At 47.0% G+C, this 20,925-nt stretch overlaps 1 protein-coding gene across 1 annotated transcript in view; it reads left to right on the forward strand.

Moving 5' to 3' along the window:
• LOC120059612 (inter-alpha-trypsin inhibitor heavy chain H6-like) overlaps positions 1-20,679 on the forward strand; it is a gene marked incomplete at its 5' end in the record, with an annotated part of 43,270 nt that extends 22,591 nt beyond the window's left edge. Inside the window, 6 exons of the mRNA XM_039008740.1 lie at positions 18,318-18,335; positions 18,515-18,556; positions 18,832-18,882; positions 18,970-19,083; positions 19,792-20,193; positions 20,330-20,679. Of these exons, the coding sequence (XP_038864668.1) occupies positions 18,318-18,335; positions 18,515-18,556; positions 18,832-18,882; positions 18,970-19,083; positions 19,792-20,193; positions 20,330-20,574 (872 nt within the window). The remainder of the gene's footprint in view (positions 1-18,317; positions 18,336-18,514; positions 18,557-18,831; positions 18,883-18,969; positions 19,084-19,791; positions 20,194-20,329) is intronic.
• Between the last annotated feature and the right edge of the window lie 246 nt (positions 20,680-20,925).

Consider the following 20,925-nt stretch of genomic DNA (forward strand, 5'->3'; position numbering starts at 1 on the left):
GTCCCTCCCCTTCCAAAATTGTAAAGATGCGAGCACCTGCAAAATCGTGATTTGTCCAAATGATCAGTGACAAAAAAACAGCTCACTGGAACAATGTTCTTTGTTAGTCGTGGCATCCCACAGTCTGTTGACAGATGCTACAATATCAATTATGTGCATCTGTGCACGAGAGATAAGTCCACTCTCTACTGTCTATTTCACTTGGAACTCCAAAAAGCAGTATGCAAAGTATAGGCGAGGATACATTTTTACTGAATACCAGTATTGCATATTAAATACATTTCTTTGTATCGGGTATAAAACTTACAGTCCATATTTTGTACCTGTCTATCAGAGAAGTACTAGTACAATAGCTAGAGGATAGCTAGAGGACTCCTGATATCGCCAGGAGTCATAAGTATAATTTGTTTTGTCTTTATCTGTTGTGGTCTAGTACTGTCTTTTTGCTAGCTATGGCCATCTACTTTAAGTGCTGCCTGTTTTCCCAGTAGAATACTTGGTGTGTGAACTGCTGACTGCTTATATTTTTCAGATAGTTTTCACACATCAACCAGGATCAAGGGGCAGGGCAGTTTGTGACTTGTTTTGTTATCAGTGGCTGTATTGGGGGGGAGTGGTTTCACCTCTCCTAGGCAATCAGCAATTAGTACAGGGTGTTGTGTTCTCCACCTCTTCTAGGCAATTAGCAATTATTGTTACTTCTTCAGTCTCCCCTGGTTTCACAGCAGCAGCTCTAAGCGGCGGGCGTGTCAGTGGCGCGTTAGACAAGGAAACAAAGGTGGTTTTGACTAATTGTTCTGTGGAGTTGTTGGAGGAAGGAAAGAGAGGGAGGCGCTACACCCCTCTCTCACTTGAGTATCTTACCTAGTTATTTACCGATTATCTAATTTTGCTCTTTTGTAGCTTTGTCAACTATGTGTGTGTTTCCTATACCTGTTCGCACCACTCCCTGTAGGCTTTACAGATGTTCCCGACCCCTTGGCTGCAACACTTCTAATTTAGTGTACCCTGTGCGCACAATCCATGTGGAATTCCGGGTCTGGTAGTTTTGGAACTGCTGATCTGTGGTCAAGAAAGTTGAGTTCATCTCAGCCTATGCTGCCCTTCAGACCCTTGACGTTTTGGCCCTGAGGGAGACATGGATCATCACAGAGAACACTGCTACTCCAGCTGCTCTTTCTTCACCTGACTATGTTTTCTCTCATAGTCTGAGAGCATCTGGCCGTGGAGATTTTCTCTGTTCTCCCTCTCTGACCTGTCAATCTTCTCATTTGAATTCCATGCTGTCACTGTCACTTGTCATCTATCGCCCACCAGGTGCCCTTAGAGAGTTCCTCAATGAGCTTGACACCTTGATAAGCTAATTTCCTGACGATAGCTCACTGCTCTTTGTACTTGGTGACTTCCACCTCCCGACGTCTGCCTTCAGTTAATTTATTTCCAAATCTCCCTTTCCCCTCCTTGCCTCTTGACCTCACCCTTTCACAATCACCTCCAACTCACAAGGCAGGCAATACGCTTGACCTCATCTTTACTAGAGGCTGTTTGCCTACTAATCTCACTGCAACCCCCCCCACAGGTCTCTGATCACTAATTTCCTTTTTACTTTTCTGTCTCCTTTCCTCCAACCCTAACCACTCAGTCCCTACCCAGATGGTCATGCGCCTTCACAATCTCTCTCTCGCTCTCTCTCCCACTACTCTCTCCTCTTCTATCCTATCATCTCTCCCTTCTGCTAAATCCTTCTCCCTTCTGTCTCCTGATTCCGCCTCTTTGCCCTTTCCGCATACTACGACTCACACTGTCCCCTTTCCTCCCGGCCGGCTCGGCCCTCCTCTCCTGCTCCATGGCTGGGTGACTCATTGTGAGTCTCCCTCCTCCCTATCTGCAGACAACTTTGTCAACCACTTTGGAAAAAAAGGTGGACCACATCCGCTACTCATTCACTCAGCCTATTGAGTCCACTGGTTTCACTCACACAGAACTACCTTACGCCTTGACCTCTTTCTCCCCTCTCTCTCCAGATGACAGAGAGAGGGGAGAAAGCGCCATTGAGCAAATCAAAGATGGTATCCAATCAGTCTGTCCGTGTGATCCTTGAGATCAAAGTTTTAAGAGTTACGTTTTAATGACCCTGATCCTGTTTACAGAAGCAAATACTTTTGATGTAAAGGTGGATGCTGTATATAACTATTTTTATATAACTATTTTACAAAATATACTTGTACAAAGATTTTGCATTGAAAAGGCCTTTATTTTTATCTACACCTTTCTGGAGTTGGAACTCGCTGAGTCCGGAGCGTCTGTCTGCGCACAAGGCCTGCTACGCGAGCGCAGGTGCGCACTGAAGGCTAGGAGGGGAGAAGCGGTTATCAGATTGGAAAACCTGATGCACCTTGGGCGGTGGGAAATTCTACGTTCTACAGTCGTGGCCAAAAGTTTTGAGAATGACACAAATATAAATTTTCACAAAATCTGCTGCTTCAGTTTGTATGATGGCAATTTGCATATACTCCAGAATGTTATGAAGAGTGATCAGATGAATTGCAATTAATTGCGAAGTCCCTCTTTGCCATGCAAATTAACTGAATCCCCAAAAAACATTTCCACTGCATTTCAGCACTGCCACAAAAGGATCAGCTGACATCATGTCAGTGATTCTCTCGTTAACACAGGTGTGAGTGTTGACGAGGACAAGGCTGGAGATCACTCTGTCATGCTGATTGAGTTCGAATAACAGACTGGAAGCTTCAAAAGGAGGGTGGTGCTTGGAATCATTGTTACCTGCAAGGAAACACGTGTCATCATCATTGCTTTGCACAAAAAGGGCTTCACAGGCAAGGATATTGCTGCCAGTAAGATTGCACCTAAATCAACCATTTATCGGATCATCAAGAACTTCAAGGAGAGCGGTTAAATTGTTGTGAAGAAGGCTTCAGGGCACCCAAGAAAGTCCAGAAAGCGCCAGGGCCGTCTCCTAAAGTTGATTCAGCTGCGGGATCGGGGCACCACCAGTACAGAGCTTGCTCAGGAATGGCAGCAGGCAGGTGTGAGTGCATCTGCACGCACAGTGAGGCGAATACTTTTGGAGGATGGCCTGGTGTCAAGCAAAGAAGCCACTTCTCTCAAGGAAAAACATCAGGGACAGACTGATATTCTGCAAAAGGTACAGGGATTGAACTGCTGAGGACTGGGGTAAAGTAATTTTCTCTGATATATCCCCTTTCCGATTGTTTGGGGCATGCGGGAAAAAGCTTGTCCAGAGAAGACAAGGTGAGCGCTACCATCAGTCCTGTGTCATGCCAACAGTAAAGCATCCTGAGACCATTCATGTGTGGGGTTGCTTCTCAGCCAAGGGAGTGGGCTCACTCACATTTTTGCTTAACTTCTTTGATATAGGGGGCAGCATTTTCACTTTTGGATGAATTGCGTGCCCATAGTGAACTGCCTCCTACTCTGTCCCAGATGCTAATATATGCATGTTGTTATTACTATTGGATAGAAAACACTCTGAAGTTTCTAAACCTGAGAAAAAATCCAAACAGGAAGTGAGAATTCTGAGAGTGGTCGATGTTAAAGTCATCGCCTATTCAATTCCCTGTAATATATGGATCTGTTTGCACTTCCTACGCCTTCCACTAGATGTCAACAGTCAGTAGAACGTGGAATGAAGCTTATGTTGTGTTGTGGGACCGGATGGGAGGTGTTTGAGTCAGTGGTCTGGCAGAGTGCCAGTTCTTGGTGACGCACTTTTCTCATGATATCGCCATGCGTTCCATTACTTATAGAGACTGAAAAGAATGCTCCGGTAGGAACGTTATTGGATATATATGATAACAACATCCTGAAGATTGATTCTCTACTAAGTTTGACCACTTTTTTCTACTTGTAATATAACTTTTTGAAGTTTTCCTCTGACTTTTGCCTGCAGCTGCGCGAGCGTTTGGACACGTGTACTACACATGCTAGCAAAATTAGCTAATTGGACATAAGTAATGGACATTATCGAACAAAACAACGATTTATTGTGGAACTAGGATTCCTGGCACTGCATTCTGATGAAGATAATCAAAGGTAAGGGAATATTTATGATGTAATTTCGTATTTCTGTTGACTCCAACATGGCGGAGAAATGTTGTTAAATCTGAGCGCCGTCTCAGATTATTGCATGGTGTGCTTTTTACGTAAAGTTTTTTTTAAATCTGACACAGTGGTTGCATTAAGAACAAGTGTATCTTTAATTATATGTAAAACATGTATCTTTCATCAAAGTTTATGATGAGTATTTCTGTTATTTGACTTGGCTCTCAGTAATTACTCCGGATATTTTGGATGCATTTCTGAACATGGCGCCAATGTAAACCGAGATCTGTGGATATAAATATGCACATTATCGAACAAAACATAAATGTATTGTGTAACATGATGTCATATGAGTGTCATCTGATGAAGATGTTTAAAGGTTAGTGATTCATTTTATCTCTATTTAAGCTTTTTGTTACTACTATATTTTGCTGGGAAAATGGCTGTGTTTTTCTGTGGCTATGTACTGAGCTAACATAATTGTTTGGTGTGCTTTCCTTTTTGAAATCAGACATGTTGGCTGGATTCACAAAATGTGTAGCTTTAATTTGGTGTCTTTCATGCGTGATTTCATGAAAGATAGATTTTTATAGTAACATATTTGAATTTGGCGCTACATTTTTTCTGAATTTTGGCCAAGTGGGACGGTAGCGTCCCACATATCCTAGAGAAGTTAAGAACATTAAGAACACAGCCATGAATAAAGAACGGTACTGTCATGACGTTTCCCTATTTGGGTACAGCAAGCCCCATCCCCCTCTCCCTGCCCCCTACAACTAGGCTGCTGTGGTCAGAGAGGTCGTAAATTCCTGGAAGAGATTGCCTCTATACTGTTTGCATGAGGAGACAGAGTGAGCTTTCATAGAAAACAAAGGAATTTCTTCCAAACAACATTTACGTTCCGGAGAAGGTATAAAAGATCGGTGAAGAATCCAGCTACGATCTGGTCCGTTTGTTACAACTTGGGGAAGCTCTTGGGAGACAGTGCGGCCACATTACCATAACGCTGTTTATATAATAGACTCAGATATGAGCTAGGAATTCGGTATCATTGAACGCGAAGAACGACAACCGCCGAAACATCCATTCTACAACAACACGAATGAATGTCACTCTGAACTATCCACTCTAACCACGACAGAGAGAGAGAGAGAGGACGGAAACTCTCCAACAGAAACTAACTTTTCAACAGCGATCAAGACGACACACTGAGCGTAAATATATATATTGATTGCAATTGTTCCCGAATGAGTGAGCGTTCATGTGCAAAGGATTAGCATTTCAATTGTTATAATTATTAACTCTGTAGTGACTTCTCAGTCGACCCCCACTTCCCTTTGGTCTAACAAGCCGCCATGCTGGTTTAGCCCACTAGGGCACATTCTCCTATCATTTCTTGTAACCATATTTACTTTGTTTGTTTGTTTATGCATTTCTGTGAATTACTTAGTTAGTAATAAATGAATTATTTAAGACAATTGATGTATGGATGACTCATAGGGAAGACTGGGTTCGTGCAGATAACCAACAATTTACGACGTTTGGAATGAGACTAACGTGAGGTAAAATAAATAATTCATTAATCAGAAGACTATTGATCAGATATGAAAATATCTGAAAGGTTATATTAGGAAATTATAACTTTGTAATCTGAATATTTTCCTTGGTGCCCCGACTTCCTAGTTAATTACAGTTACATGATTATTCAGTTTAATCGCGTAATACTAATTACAGGAATCTTTGATAAAAACTAAGTCTTCAATTTAATGATAGTAAAGACACGACAGTACCAACACATCCTCGGAGAGCAACTTCTCCCAACCATCCAGGAGCAGTTTGATGACGGACAATGCCTTTTCCAGCATGACGGAGCACCTTGCCATAAGGCAAAGGTGATAACTAAGTGGCTCGGGGAACAAAACATTGATATTTTGGGTCCATGGCCAGGAAACTCCCCAGACCTTAATCCCATTGAGAACTTGTGGTCAATCCTCAAGAGACGGGTGGACAAACAAAACCCCACAAATTCTGAAAAACTCCAAGCATTGATTATGCAAGAATGGGCTGCCATCAGTCAGGATGTGGCCCAAAAGTTAATTGACAGCATGCCTTGGTGGATTGCAGAGATCTTGAAACGAAGGGTCAACACTGCAAATATTGGCTCTTTGCATCAACTTCATGTAATTGTCAATAAAAGCCTTTGACACTTATGAAATGCTTGTAATTATACTTCAGTATTCCATAGTAACATCTGACAAAAATATCTAAAGACACTGAAGCAGCAAACTTTGTGACACAAATATTAATTTCCATTCTCAAAACTTTTGGCCACGACTGTGCACAACTTTTACAGGTCGTTGCACACCTGTGCTGAAATACATAATGTTGGTTTTTAGAGGTATCTGTTACTGTGCCTGCTCTTTACTCAATGCCATCATGGATTAAATAGGCTGAATGATCAATAGGTGAGTGAATTATCTTCGCCTTATGCCCTACAATTTGCAAACGCTCCGAGACCATCATGTCAATACCACCAGGAACTTGGTCTCTCTCTGCAATTGCATTTGTACCACTCTCAAACACAACTGGACCTACACTTGATGGCATACTTCCAAAATCTCAAACTATTGAATGACAATTTTTTTCTGTGTCGAAAGACTCTGTTTGTTTTATTGACAATGGTGCTGGCTCCGCCAAGTCCTCACGCATTGGGCAACAGATATATTGTTATGCTTTTATTGTTGATCTCTGGTAACGTGTGACCAAACCCTGGGCGGGTAGATACCATGCAATCTCTACCGACTCCCTATGATTTCAAAAACAGAGCAGGTTTTGGCCTCTTGCATGTTAATGTCAGAAGTCTATTTCCAAAAATAGAAATGATTAGAATATGGGCCAAAATGACAAATGCAGACAATGGGTTTTATCAGAAACTTGACTAAAGAAATCTGTGTCAAATAACTCGATTTCTATTGATGGGTACACGGTTTTTAGATCGGATGAGTAAAGGAGGAGGGGTTGCAATTCATGTTAAATCCGAGTATAACACCTCTGCAATTCTCTCGATTACCAAAGCCAAAGATTTTGAATTGCTTGCGGTTAAAGTGAACGCAAACTCAGCAAAAAAAGAAACGTCCTCTCACTATCAACTGCGTTTATTTTCAGCAAACTTAACATGTGTAAATATTTGTATGACCATAACAAGACTCAACAACTGAGACATAAACTGAACAAGTTCCACAGACCTGTGACTAACACAAATTGAATAATGTGTCCTTGAACAAAGGGGGGGTCAAAAGTAACAGTCAGTATCTGGTGTGGCCACCAGCTGCATTAAGTACTGCAGTGCATCTCCTTCTCATGGACTGCACCAGATTTGCCAGTTCTTGCTGTGTGATGTTACCCCACTCTTCCACCAAGGCACCTGCAAGTTCCCGGACATTTCTGGGGTGTCACGTTCCTGACCGGTTTTCTGTTATTTTGTATGTGTTTGACGGTCAGGGCGTGAGTTTGGGTGGGTAGTCTATGTTATGTGTTTCTATGTTTGTTATAGGGTGACCTGATATGGTTCTCAATTAGAGGCAGGTGGTTTTCATTTCCTCTGATTGAGAGCCATATTAAGGTAGGTGTTTTCACATTGTTTGTTGTGGGTGGTTGTCTCCTGTGTCTGTGTATGTTGCGCCACACGGGACTGTTTCGGTTTGTTTGTTCGTTCGTTTGTTTTGTGTAGTCTGTTTTTCCTGTTTGTGCGTTCTTCGTTACATGTAAGTTCTTACGTTCAGGTCAGTCTACATTCGTTTTGTTATTTTGTTTAGTATCAAGTATAGTTCGTTTTTTGTCTTGTTTAAATAAATCATGTCAAACTACCACGCTGCATATTGGTCATCTGATCCGTCTCGCCTCTCCTCGTCCGAGGAGGAGGAAGAGCTAGAGAATCGTTACAGAACCACCCACCAAACCCGGACCAAGCAGCGGGACCACGAACAGTGGTCCACGAAACAAGGATTGCAGGATTTCTGGAGTTGGGAGGAAATCATAGAAGGAAAAGGACCATGGGCTAAGGTGGGAGTGAATCGCCGCTCTGGGGAGGAGAAGGAGGCAGCCACAGCCCAGGAGCGGAGATATGAAGGTACGCGGCTAGCACGGAAGCCCGGGAAGAAACCCCAAAAATTTCTTGGGGGGGGCTAAGAGGTAGTGGGCCGAGGGCAGGTAGGAGACCTGCGCCCACTTCCCAGGCTAACCGTGGAGAGCGGGAGTACGGGCAGACACCGTGTTACGCAGTAGAGCGCACGGTGTCTCCTGTACGTGTTCATAGCCCGGTGCGGGTTATTCCACCTCCCCGCACTGGTAGGGCTAGATTGGGCATTGAGCCAAGTGCCATGAAGCCGGCTCTTCATATATGGCCTCCAGTACGTCTCCTTGGGCCGGCTTACATGGCACCAGCCTTACGCATGGTGTCCCCGGTTCGCCTTCATAGCCCGGTGCGGGTTATTCCACCTCCCCGCACTGGGCGGGCGACGGGGAGCATTCAACCAGGTAAGGTTGGGCAGGCTCGGTGCTCAAGGGAGCCAGTACGCCTGCACGGTCCGGTATTTCCGGCGCCACCTCCCCGCCCCAGCCCAGTACCACCAGTGCCTACTCCACGCACCAGGCTTCCAGTGCGTTTCCAGAGCCCTGTTCCTCCTCCACGCACTCTCCCTATGGTGCGTGTCTCCAGCCCAGTGCCTCCAGTTCCGGCACCACGCACTAAACCACCTGTGCGTCTCCAGAGCCCTGTACACACTGTTCCTTCTCCCCGTACTCGTCCTGATGTGCGTGCCCTCAGCCCGGTGCCACCAGTGCCGGTACCACGCACCAGGTCCATAGTGCGTTTTGAGAGTCCAGTGTGCCCTGTCCCTGCTCCCCGCACTAGCCTGAAGGTGCGTGTCCTTAGCCCGGTGCCTCCAGTTCCGGCACCACGCACCAGGCCTACAGTGCGCCTCATCCGGCCAGAGCCATCCGTCTGCCCAGTGCCATCTGAGCCATCCGTCTCCCCAGCGCCATCTGAGCCATCCGTCTCCCCAGCGCCATCTGAGCCATCCGTCTCCCCAGCGCCATCTGAGCCATCCGTCTCCCCAGCGCCATCTGAGCCATCCGTCTCCCCAGCGCCATCTGAGCCATCCGTCTCCCCAGCGCCATCTGAGCTATCCGTCTCCCCAGCGCCGTCTGAGCCATCCGTCTGTCCCGAGCCATTAGAGCCGCCCGTCTGTCCCGAGCCGTCAGAGCCGTTAGTCAGTCAGGAGCCGCTAGAGCCATTCGTCAGTCAGGATCTGCCAGAGCCGCCAACCAGACAGGATCTGCCAGAGCCGCCAACCAGACAGGATCTGCCAGAGCCGCCAACCAGACAGGATCTGCCAGAGCCGCCAACCAGACAGGATCTGCCAGAGCCGCCAACCAGACAGGATCTGCCAGAGCCGTCAGCGAGCCATGAGCGTCCAGAGCCGTCAGCCAGCCATGAGCGTCCAGAGCCGTCAGCCAGCCATGAGCGTCCAGAGCCGTCAATTAGCCATGAGCGTCCAGAGCCTTCAGCGAGCCATGAGCGTCCAGAGCCGTCAGCCAGCCATGAGCGTCCAGAGCCGTCAGCGAGCCATGAGCGTCCAGAGCCGTCAGCGAGCCATGAGCGTCCAGAGCCGTCAGCCAGCCATGAGCGTCCAGAGCCGTCAGCTAGCCATGAGCGTCCAGAGCCGTCAGCCAGTCATGAGCTGCCCCTCAGCCCAGAGGTGCCATTTATCCAGAACTGCCCCTCAGTCCAGAGCTGTCTCTCTGTCCGGAGCTGCCCTTCAGTCCGGAGTTGCCCCTCTATCCTGAGCTACCTCTCTATCCTGACCTACCTCTCTGTCCTGAGCTACCTTATCCCGGTGCTGCCCCTTGTCCCGGTGCTGCCCCTTATCTTAAGGTTACCATTTAAATTAAGTGGGTGTAATATGAGGGTGGTCATTCTAAGGGGGAGACGTAAGCTGGGATTGACTATGGTGGGGTTGGGACCTCGCCCAGAGCCTGAGCCACCACCGTGGTCAGACGCCCACCCAGACCCTCCCCTAGACTTTTGGTGGTGCGTTCGGAGTACGCACCTTGAGGGGGGGGTTATGTCACGTTCCTGACCGGTTTTCTGTTATTTTGTATGTGTTTGACGGTCAGGGCGTGAGTTTGGGTGGGTAGTCTATGTTATGTGTTTCTATGTTTGTTATAGGGTGACCTGATATGGTTCTCAATTAGAGGCAGGTGGTTTTCATTTCCTCTGATTGAGAGCCATATTAAGGTAGGTGTTTTCACATTGTTTGTTGTGGGTGGTTGTCTCCTGTGTCTGTGTATGTTGCGCCACACGGGACTGTTTCGGTTTGTTTGTTCGTTCGTTTGTTTTGTGTAGTCTGTTTTTCCTGTTCGTGCGTTCTTCGTTACATGTAAGTTCTTACGTTCAGGTCAGTCTACATTCGTTTTGTTATTTTGTTTAGTATCAAGTATAGTTCGTTTTTTGTCTTGTTTAAATAAATCATGTCAAACTACCACGCTGCATATTGGTCATCTGATCCGTCTCGCCTCTCCTCGTCCGAGGAGGAGGAAGAGCTAGAGAATCGTTACAGAACCACCCACCAAACCCGGACCAAGCAGCGGGACCACGAACAGTGGTCCACGAAACAAGGATTGCAGGATTTCTGGAGTTGGGAGGAAATCATAGAAGGAAAAGGACCATGGGCTAAGGTGGGAGTGAATCGCCGCTCTGGGGAGGAGAAGGAGGCAGCCACAGCCCAGGAGCGGAGATATGAAGTTACGCGGCTAGCACGGAAGCCCGGGAAGAAACCCCAAAAATTTCTTGGGGGGGGCTAAGAGGTAGTGGGCCGAGGGCAGGTAGGAGACCTGCGCCCACTTCCCAGGCTAACCGTGGAGAGCGGGAGTACGGGCAGACACCGTGTTACGCAGTAGAGCGCACGGTGTCTCCTGTACGTGTTCATAGCCCGGTGCGGGTTATTCCACCTCCCCGCACTGGTAGGGCTAGATTGGGCATTGAGCCAAGTGCCATGAAGCCGGCTCTTCATATATGGCCTCCAGTACGTCTCCTTGGGCCGGCTTACATGGCACCAGCCTTACGCATGGTGTCCCCGGTTCGCCTTCATAGCCCGGTGCGGGTTATTCCACCTCCCCGCACTGGGCGGGCGACGGGGAGCATTCAACCAGGTAAGGTTGGGCAGGCTCGGTGCTCAAGGGAGCCAGTACGCCTGCACGGTCCGGTATTTCCGGCGCCACCTCCCCGCCCCAGCCCAGTACCACCAGTGCCTACTCCACGCACCAGGCTTCCAGTGCGTTTCCAGAGCCCTGTTCCTCCTCCACGCACTCTCCCTATGGTGCGTGTCTCCAGCCCAGTGCCTCCAGTTCCGGCACCACGCACTAAACCACCTGTGCGTCTCCAGAGCCCTGTACACACTGTTCCTTCTCCCCGTACTCGTCCTGATGTGCGTGCCCTCAGCCCGGTGCCACCAGTGCCGGTACCACGCACCAGGTCCATAGTGCGTTTTGAGAGTCCAGTGTGCCCTGTCCCTGCTCCCCGCACTAGCCTGAAGGTGCGTGTCCTTAGCCCGGTGCCTCCAGTTCCGGCACCACGCACCAGGCCTACAGTGCGCCTCATCCGGCCAGAGCCATCCGTCTGCCCAGTGCCATCTGAGCCATCCGTCTCCCCAGTGCCATCTGAGCCATCCGTCTCCCCAGCGCCATCTGAGCCATCCGTCTCCCCAGCGCCATCTGAGCCATCCGTCTCCCCAGCGCCATCTGAGCTATCCGTCTCCCCAGCGCCGTCTGAGCCATCCGTCTGTCCCGAGCCATTAGAGCCGCCCGTCTGTCCCGAGCCGTCAGAGCCGTTAGTCAGTCAGGAGCCGCTAGAGCCATTCGTCAGTCAGGATCTGCCAGAGCCGCCAACCAGACAGGATCTGCCAGAGCCGCCAACCAGACAGGATCTGCCAGAGCCGCCAACCAGACAGGATCTGCCAGAGCCGCCAACCAGACAGGATCTGCCAGAGCCGCCAACCAGACAGGATCTGCCAGAGCCGCCAACCAGACAGGATCTGCCAGAGCCGTCAGCGAGCCATGAGCGTCCAGAGCCGTCAGCCAGCCATGAGCGTCCAGAGCCGTCAGCCAGCCATGAGCGTCCAGAGCCGTCAGCTAGCCATGAGCGTCCAGAGCCTTCAGCGAGCCATGAGCGTCCAGAGCCGTCAGCCAGCCATGAGCGTCCAGAGCCGTCAGCGAGCCATGAGCGTCCAGAGCCGTCAGCGAGCCATGAGCGTCCAGAGCCGTCAGCCAGCCATGAGCGTCCAGAGCCATCAGCTAGCCATGAGCGTCCAGAGCCGTCAGCCAGTCATGAGCTGCCCCTCAGCCCAGAGGTGCCATTTATCCAGAACTGCCCCTCAGTCCAGAGCTGTCTCTCTGTCCGGAGCTGCCCTTCAGTCCGGAGTTGCCCCTCTATCCTGAGCTACCTCTCTATCCTGACCTACCTCTCTGTCCTGAGCTACCTTATCCCGGTGCTGCCCCTTGTCCCGGTGCTGCCCCTTATCTTAAGGTTACCATTTAAATTAAGTGGGTGTAATATGAGGGTGGTCATTCTAAGGGGGAGACGTAAGCTGGGATTGACTATGGTGGGGTTGGGACCTCGCCCAGAGCCTGAGCCACCACCGTGGTCAGACGCCCACCCAGACCCTCCCCTAGACTTTTGGTGGTGCGTTCGGAGTACGCACCTTGAGGGGGGGGTTATGTCACGTTCCTGACCGGTTTTCTGTTATTTTGTATGTGTTTGACGGTCAGGGCGTGAGTTTGGGTGGGTAGTCTATGTTATGTGTTTCTATGTTTGTTATAGGGTGACCTGATATGGTTCTCAATTAGAGGCAGGTGGTTTTCATTTCCTCTGATTGAGAGCCATATTAAGGTAGGTGTTTTCACATTGTTTGTTGTGGGTGGTTGTCTCCTGTGTCTGTGTATGTTGCGCCACACGGGACTGTTTCGGTTTGTTTGTTCGTTCGTTTGTTTTGTGTAGTCTGTTTTTCCTGTTCGTGCGTTCTTCGTTACATGTAAGTTCTTACGTTCAGGTCAGTCTACATTCGTTTTGTTATTTTGTTTAGTATCAAGTATAGTTCGTTTTTTGTCTTGTTTAAATAAATCATGTCAAACTACCACGCTGCATATTGGTCATCTGATCCGTCTCGCCTCTCCTCGTCCGAGGAGGAGGAAGAGCTAGAGAATCGTTACATGGGGGGAATGGCCCTAGCCCTCACCCTCCGATCCAACAGGTCCCAGATGTGCTCAATGGGATTGAGATCCGGGCTCTTCGCTGGCCATGGCAGAACACTGACATTCCTGTCTTGCAGGAAATCACGCACAGAACGAGCAGTATGGCTGGTGGCATTGTCATGCTGGAGGGTCATGTTAGGGTGAGCCTGCAGGAAGGGTACCACATGAGGGAGGAGGATGTCTTCCCTGTAATGCACAGCGTTGAGATTGCCTGCAATGACAACAAGCTCAGTCCGATGATGCTGGGACACACCGTCCCAGACCATGACGGCAGACCTCCACCTCCAAATTGATCCCGCTCCAGAGTACAGGCCTCTGTAATGCTCATTACTTCGACGATAAACGCGAATCTGACCATCACCCCTGGTGAGACAAAACCCCTTTTTGCCAGTCCTGTCTGGTCCAGCGACGGTGGGTTTGTGCCCATAGGCGACGTTGTTGCCGGTGATGTCTGCCTTACAACAGGCCTACAAGCCCTCAGTCCAGCCTCTCTCGGCCTATTGCGTACAGTCTGAGCACTGATGGAGGGATTGTGCGTTCCTGGTGTAACTCGGGCAGTTGTTGTTGCCATCCTGTACCTGTCCTGCAGGTGTGATGTTCGGATGTACCAATCCTGTGCAGGTGTTACGTGGTTTGCCACTATCCATCCTGTCTCCCTGTAGTACTGTATTAGGTGTCTTACAGTTCCGACATTGCAATTTATTGCCCTCTCCACATCTGCAGTCCTGCCTCCTTGCAGCATGCCTAAGGCACGTTCACACAGATGAGCAGGGACCCTGGACATCTTTCTTTTGGTGTTTTTCCAGAGTCAGTAGAAAGGCCTCCTTTATTATCCTAGGTTTTCATAACTGTGACCTTAATTGCCTACCGTCTGTAAGCTGTTAGTGTCTTTTTTGAATTTTATATATTTTAATTTTTACCCCCTTTTTCGTGGTATCCAATTGTTAGTAGTTACTATCTTGTCTCATCGCTACAACTCCGGTACGGGCTCAGGAGAGACGAAGGTCGAAAGCCATGCGTCCTCCGAAACACAACCCAACCAAGCTGCACTGCTTCTTAACACAGCGCGCATCCAACCCGGAAGCCAGCCGCACCAATGTGTCGGAGGAAACACCGTGCACCTGGCGACCTGGTTAGCGCGCACTGCGCCCGGCCCGCCACAGGAGTCGCTAGTGCGCAATGAGACAAGGATATCCCTACCGGCCAAACCCTCCCTAACCCGGACAACGCTAGGCCAATTGTGTGTCGCCCCACGGACCTTCCGGTCGCAGTCGGCTGCGACAGAGCCTGGGCGCGACCCCAGAGTCTCTGGTGACACAGACCACTGCACCACCCGGGAGGTCCAGCTGTTAGTGTCCTAACGACCGTTCCACAGGTGCATGTTCATTAATTGTTTATGGTTCATTGAACAAGCATGGGAACCAGTGTTTAAACCCTTTACAATGAAGATATGGATTTTTACTAATTATCTTTGAAAGACAGGGTCCTGAAAAAGGGACGTTTCTTTTTTTGCTGAGTTTATGTAAGGACTACCACAATACTGTAGTCGGCTGCTACAGACCAGCTTTGGGAGACGCACAAAACTCTTTCTGATGTCCTGCACAAGTTAAATGACTCTGAATTAGTTTTTTATGAGATTTGAACTGGGACATGCTTACATCTGTATCGGACTCTTTTAAACTGTGTGACTCTCTGAATCTCGCTCAATTAATTAATGCGCCGACAAGACCGAATCCCAGAGCACCTAACAAATCAACTCTATTGGACATTATTCTAACGAAGACCCCTCACAAATACACATCGACTGGGATATTATGTAATGTCAGTGATCACTGTGCAATTGCTTGTGTTAGAAATACAAAAATGACCAAAACCAAACCCAGTTATATTTTTAAAATACATTTTAGACAGTTTGATGAGCAAGCGCTCTTACGTGATCTGTACCAAAGTATTGACCGAGTAAGTCTGATTCCCGATGTTGACAATGCCAGGGACAATTCTTTTGTTTGTTTTTATATGAAATTTGTGTCCATTTGTGAAAAGCATACCCCTTTTCCCCTTAATCAGTGGAAGGGACAATCCCTGGTTTTCAGATAACTTGGCAGAATTAATTAGAAAGAGATATCTCTTGGGCTCAAGCTAGACATACAAATGCTCATGTTGACTGGGCCTCCTTCAGAGCACTAAGAAACAAATGCACAGGTTTGATCAGGAAGTCCAAATCAGATTGCTATTTAAATGCAGTCACAGAGAACCTAAACAACCCTACGAAGTTCTGGAAGCTAATCAAATCAGTGTCAGGTTCTAATGTATCCTCAGGCCTTCCTGACCATTAATGATGGATTCTAATGAAGTGAAGGATAAAGCTGATATTGTAGGGGTTTTTAACAAGCACTTCATATCTGCTAGTTCAGTTTTTAATAATGGTGGGGCCCAGACCTCTAATGTAAGCTCTGTTACAGTCAACTATGATATAGGCCCTCATGTGAACCATTTTAATTTTGAGCCTGTTTCTTATGCTGAGGTCTATAAAGCACTAAAGGCAATAGACACTAAAAAGTCTGCAGGTTCAGACAACCTGGACCCCTACCTCTTAAAGATAGCAACTGGTGAACCTGTGGCTCACATTTTCAACTTGAGTCTCTTGACCAATTCCATACCCAGCATTTGGAAATCAGCTTATGTCCTCCCACTGCTAAAGGGTGGCGATCCCTCAGGACGCTAGTTATTAGCATCTATTTCCAAACTCCCTATCCTGGCCAAAGTCTATGAATCCCTAGTGAACTCACAGTTAAACGTCTTAATTGAAAATAACATACTGAGCGGGGTTCAGTCTGGCTTTAGATCGGGGCACAGCACCACAACTGCAGCTATGGCAGTGGCAAATGACATTAATGCACTTGATAAAAAGCAACATTGTGCTGCTCCGTTTGTGGATTCATCAAAGGCCTTTGATTTAGTTGACCATGAAATGTTGCTAGCTAGACTCAGAAACATTGGTCTCTGTGAAGAGGCAGTAAATTGGTTTAGGAACTATCTTTCTGACAGAACACAATGTGTGTGTGTATATACTGACAATCACAAGTCTAACTTTCTTGAGATTAATATAGGTGTGCCCCAGGGTTCCATTTTAGCTCCATTGTTCTCAATTTTTATTAATGAATTGGGAAATGGGATGCAACCAGCAAAGTTACATCTATATGCAGATGATACAGTCATATATTCATGTGCTCCTTCTCTGGTTCAGGCTGATGAAGAGCTCCAGACTGCTTTTCAGTCAATGCAGGCCTCCCTTTATGGTCTCAAACTGGTCTTCAATGTACAAAAAACTAAATTCATGACCTTTACCAGAGATAGAACTCTGCCAGAGAAGGTTAGCATTGTCACATCTGGTGGCTTATCCATTGAAAAAGTGTCATCCTACAAATACCTAGGTATTTGGTTGGATGACAACTTGTCTTTTAAAGTTCATGTGGATAATCTTGTAAAAAAGCTTAAATTGAAACTGGGTTTTTATTTTCTTAAGGCTTGCTTCCCTCTTTTGGCTAGAAAGAAGCTTGTTCAGGCCACTTTTCTCTCTGTAATTGATTATGGTGACTTGTTGTATATGCATGCAGCCTCCTCTGTCTTACAGAGACTGGACTCTGTTTATCATGCATCCTTGCATTTTATTACAAATGCCAAGTCACTCACCCACCATTGCACTTTGTACCAAATGGTAGGTTGGACCTCACTTTATATGTGCAGAAAGATACATTTGTATGTGTTCATCTACAAAGCCCTTTTGGGTAAACTCCCTCTGTAGTCTGGCCTCCTTCACCACCAGCAGTTACATACCCGGTCTGCTAGGTGGTTGCTATTAAAGTCCCCAGGACATTCACAGTATTAGGCAACACTGCCTTTTCTTCTTGTGCACCAGCGGCATGGAATAGTCTACAATCCATGCTTCATCTAGATATGTTAGTGCCACTGAATTAATAAAAAATATTGATGGGAGACTTTGTTACGGAGGAGTGTAAATGCTTTTTTTTTAGGCTGGAACATGTTGTACGTTTTAATGTTGTAATGTATTGATTGTTGCTGCTTTCTTGGCCAGGTCTCCTTTGAAAAAGAGACTGGGTATCATGGGCTTTTCCTGGTTATTTTTTTTATCCTGCAACGAGTGAGGTCTGGCCACCCGACAACCTGCCTGCTCGACCCCATCCCCTTCTCCAGACCATTTCTGGAGACCTCCTATTCTTCACTTCTCTGATCAACTCATCCCTGACCACTGTCTGCGTCCCCTCTGACTTCAAAATGTCTTGAGCTGCTCCCCTCCTCAAGAAACCAATACTCGACTCCTCTGATGTTAAACTATAGACCTGTATCCCTTTTCTTTCCCAAACACTTGTGTGCTGTCTCTGATCAACTTTCTCGCTCTCTCTCAAAAATCTTCTTGACTCTAACTGTATGTCGCTCTGGATAAGAGCGTCTGCTAAATGACTAAAATGTAAATGTACAATCGAATGCACCACGGGCACTGTACTATCAATCTGCCCTTAGTTGTGACATGTTCCACTTCTCTCCACCAGATGTCTCTACTTCCATTCAGCTCCATAGAAAAGGTGAATCAAGCACACACTTAGCACCCTTTTTTAAATCTAGAACCTAAAAGGGTTCTTAGGCTGTCCCCATAGGAGACCCCTTTGAAGAACCCTTTTTGGTTCTAGGTAGAACCCCTATGAGTTTCATGTAGGACCTTTTACACAGAGGGTTCTACCTGGAACCAAAAAGGGTTCTCCTTTGGGGACTGCTGGAATCCTTTTGGAAACCTTTTTATGTAAGAGTGTGCCAGTAGATTTAATCATTCTATTGCACAAAATGTATTAAGTGATGAAGTGGTGCTTTAAACTGTAATCTTTTTTTTCTCCCGGGTTTTCTTTTAGATATGGAGGTGGTTAAAGGTGAGTTCTCTCTTACTTCCCTGCCATGAAAAATAGATTCACTGTAACAACATGAATGTTGTATATTAAAATCTGTTTCCCCTATAGAGATTCTGATGACAGCCCCCAGACCAGCTCAGGGAGAGGGTATGTTTTAACTGTCTGGTGTCTAATGATGTCCGTCTGATTTCATCTTTCAGATTATGATGCAACCTACGACTATGACCTCGACTATGACTCATGTAAGTCATAGTTGATAGATGCATATACATAAATGTGTGTGTATATAACTGTTTAGTTGTGTTGGCCATGTGGATACTTTGTATGTTTCTAAGTTGATACAGATGTTTAACATCTTTTTGGGAATTGAATGTTTACAGGGGATGAATCAGCATCAAATCCTCGTAAGTATTTCTATGTAGTCTAGCATAAGATTAATGTACTTCAGAGCCAGGCTCTGACCTGTCATTGGTTTCAGTGCTTCAGATAGATGAGATTGACACTGTTGTCCTTCCAGGGCTGGGCCCCCCCTCCAGACTGATCTCTGTCAGAGTCTTCTCCTCTTCTGGTAAGGGGCCTGCACAACACAACATATGACTGAAAGTTAATGTTTCTCACCTGTTTTTCTTAATGTCCAACATGTTATATTCTGAAGTTGATGGAGACCCTCACTTTGTGGTCCAGCTCCCTAAACTGAAACAGAATCTGTGTTTCACGGTGGACGGCAGGGCCAACGATGTACTGAGACTGCTGGAAGACCCAGAGAGAGGTTAGTCAGCACAGACTACCAAGACAAGTCCAGAACTCTCATATTATATTACTTGCATGCAATTTCATTTTAGCAATGTGCTGTATAATTTGAGAAGCACTGTCACGTTCCTGACCTGTTTTCCTTGTTTTTGTATGTGTTTAGTTGGTCAGGGCGTGAGTTGGGGTGGGCATTCTATGTTATGTGTTTCTATGTTGGGTTAAATGTGTTGCCTGATATGGTTCTCAATTAGAGGCAGGTGTTTGACGTTTCCTCTGATTGAGAACCATATTAAGGTAGGCTGTTCTCACTGTTTGTTTGTGGGTGATTGTTCCTGTGTCTGTGTCTACCACACGGGACTGTTTCGTTTGTTCGTTTGGGTAGTCTGTTCCTGTTTCATGCGTTCTTCGTGTTTATGTAAGTTCTTATGTTCAGGTCAGTCTACGTCGTTTGTTATTTTGTAATCAATTCAAGTGTTCTTCCTGTTTCGTCTTTATTTAAATAAATCAGTATGTCATCATACAACGCTGCGTTTTGGTCCAACCCTTACTCCTTCTCCTCATCCGAGGAGGAGGAATTAGACAGCCGTTACAAGCACACTGACATTGTATAGGAACAGAATTGAATGGGAATTTATTAATACGAACACATTAATCCTGTTAATGCTGCCATGCATATATAATAAATATATATCTCACACACTTAACCCTTGCCTTCCTCTCGCTTAAGGTATCATGGTGGATGGTCATTTGATGTGGGCTCCGTCCAAACAAGACGTCGAAGACCGTTCCCGTACGTACTTTGACCAGATAACCATCTCCACCAGGGGCGGGACAGGTGTGCTGGGCGCCATAATGATCACCCTCTCATTGGATGCCGTGGTGGTGGAGGGGGAGGGGCGGGACACCCTACACACCAATCAGGAAGGATCTGTGACAAGGCAGGGCGTGATGGTTTCCATTGAAAGCAGAGATGACTTCCATCAAAGCTGTTGGATCGAGCTGACGAAGGACATTCGTTTCCTGGTTCTCTTCCACCACTACAAACACCCCAGCTACCTGCAGATGGCACACCTCGGATTCTACATCACTGATGGACAGGGCCTCTCTCCTTCAACCAAAGGCCTACTGGGTACATTCCTTTATCACTCTTCAATTACTTTAAATGGGTTTCTTTGTCTTTTTGCACCTGACCCTAAAGCCCCTGCTGTATAAAGGGATTTAGAAAAATATGTAATGATTTAGTGATTGTTCTCTTGTCCCAACAGGCCAGTTCCAGCATGCTGACATGCGTGTCACACTGATGAAGGACCCTCGTGACACACTGCGTCAGCCCAAAAAAGAGGGGGTGCTGAGGTGGGGGGTGATACACATGCCCGTCACCCTACAGGACAAGACCCTGAAGGACACGGTGAGGAAAGGTCACCTGGCAAGTTGTTGGGTCGTGCCCAAGGCGCAGGTGGAGAGACTGCTGGGGCATCCCTACCAGAGCTATGTGGTGGATCACCTGTAAATACTCACTGGCTCTTATCAAATGTCCATCCTAGCACACTAGTTAGAATACTATACATGCCTAATGCATTGCTTTATATTAAGTGGAATGGAGATTGGAACCGAGACACTCATCTAGCTATCCCCTCCACCTCAAAGCTGGGTAGCTCAGGCCATGGGAAACTCTGTAAGGACAAACAGCACTGGGACTAGGGTGCTGCTGGCTAGCCTTCAATACCAATGTCACATAGTGAGTTATTACTCTCTGAGAGCACCGGTGGCAGTGTGCATGAATGCATATTCATGATTATGAGAGGAAAAAGAGAGACAAATACAAGACAGAGAAAAGAGAGGGCAAAAGAGAACAAGAGAC

This window comes from Salvelinus namaycush, chromosome 14 (assembly GCF_016432855.1).
Source record: "Salvelinus namaycush isolate Seneca chromosome 14, SaNama_1.0, whole genome shotgun sequence".
NCBI classification, from domain to species: domain Eukaryota; kingdom Metazoa; phylum Chordata; class Actinopteri; order Salmoniformes; family Salmonidae; genus Salvelinus; species Salvelinus namaycush.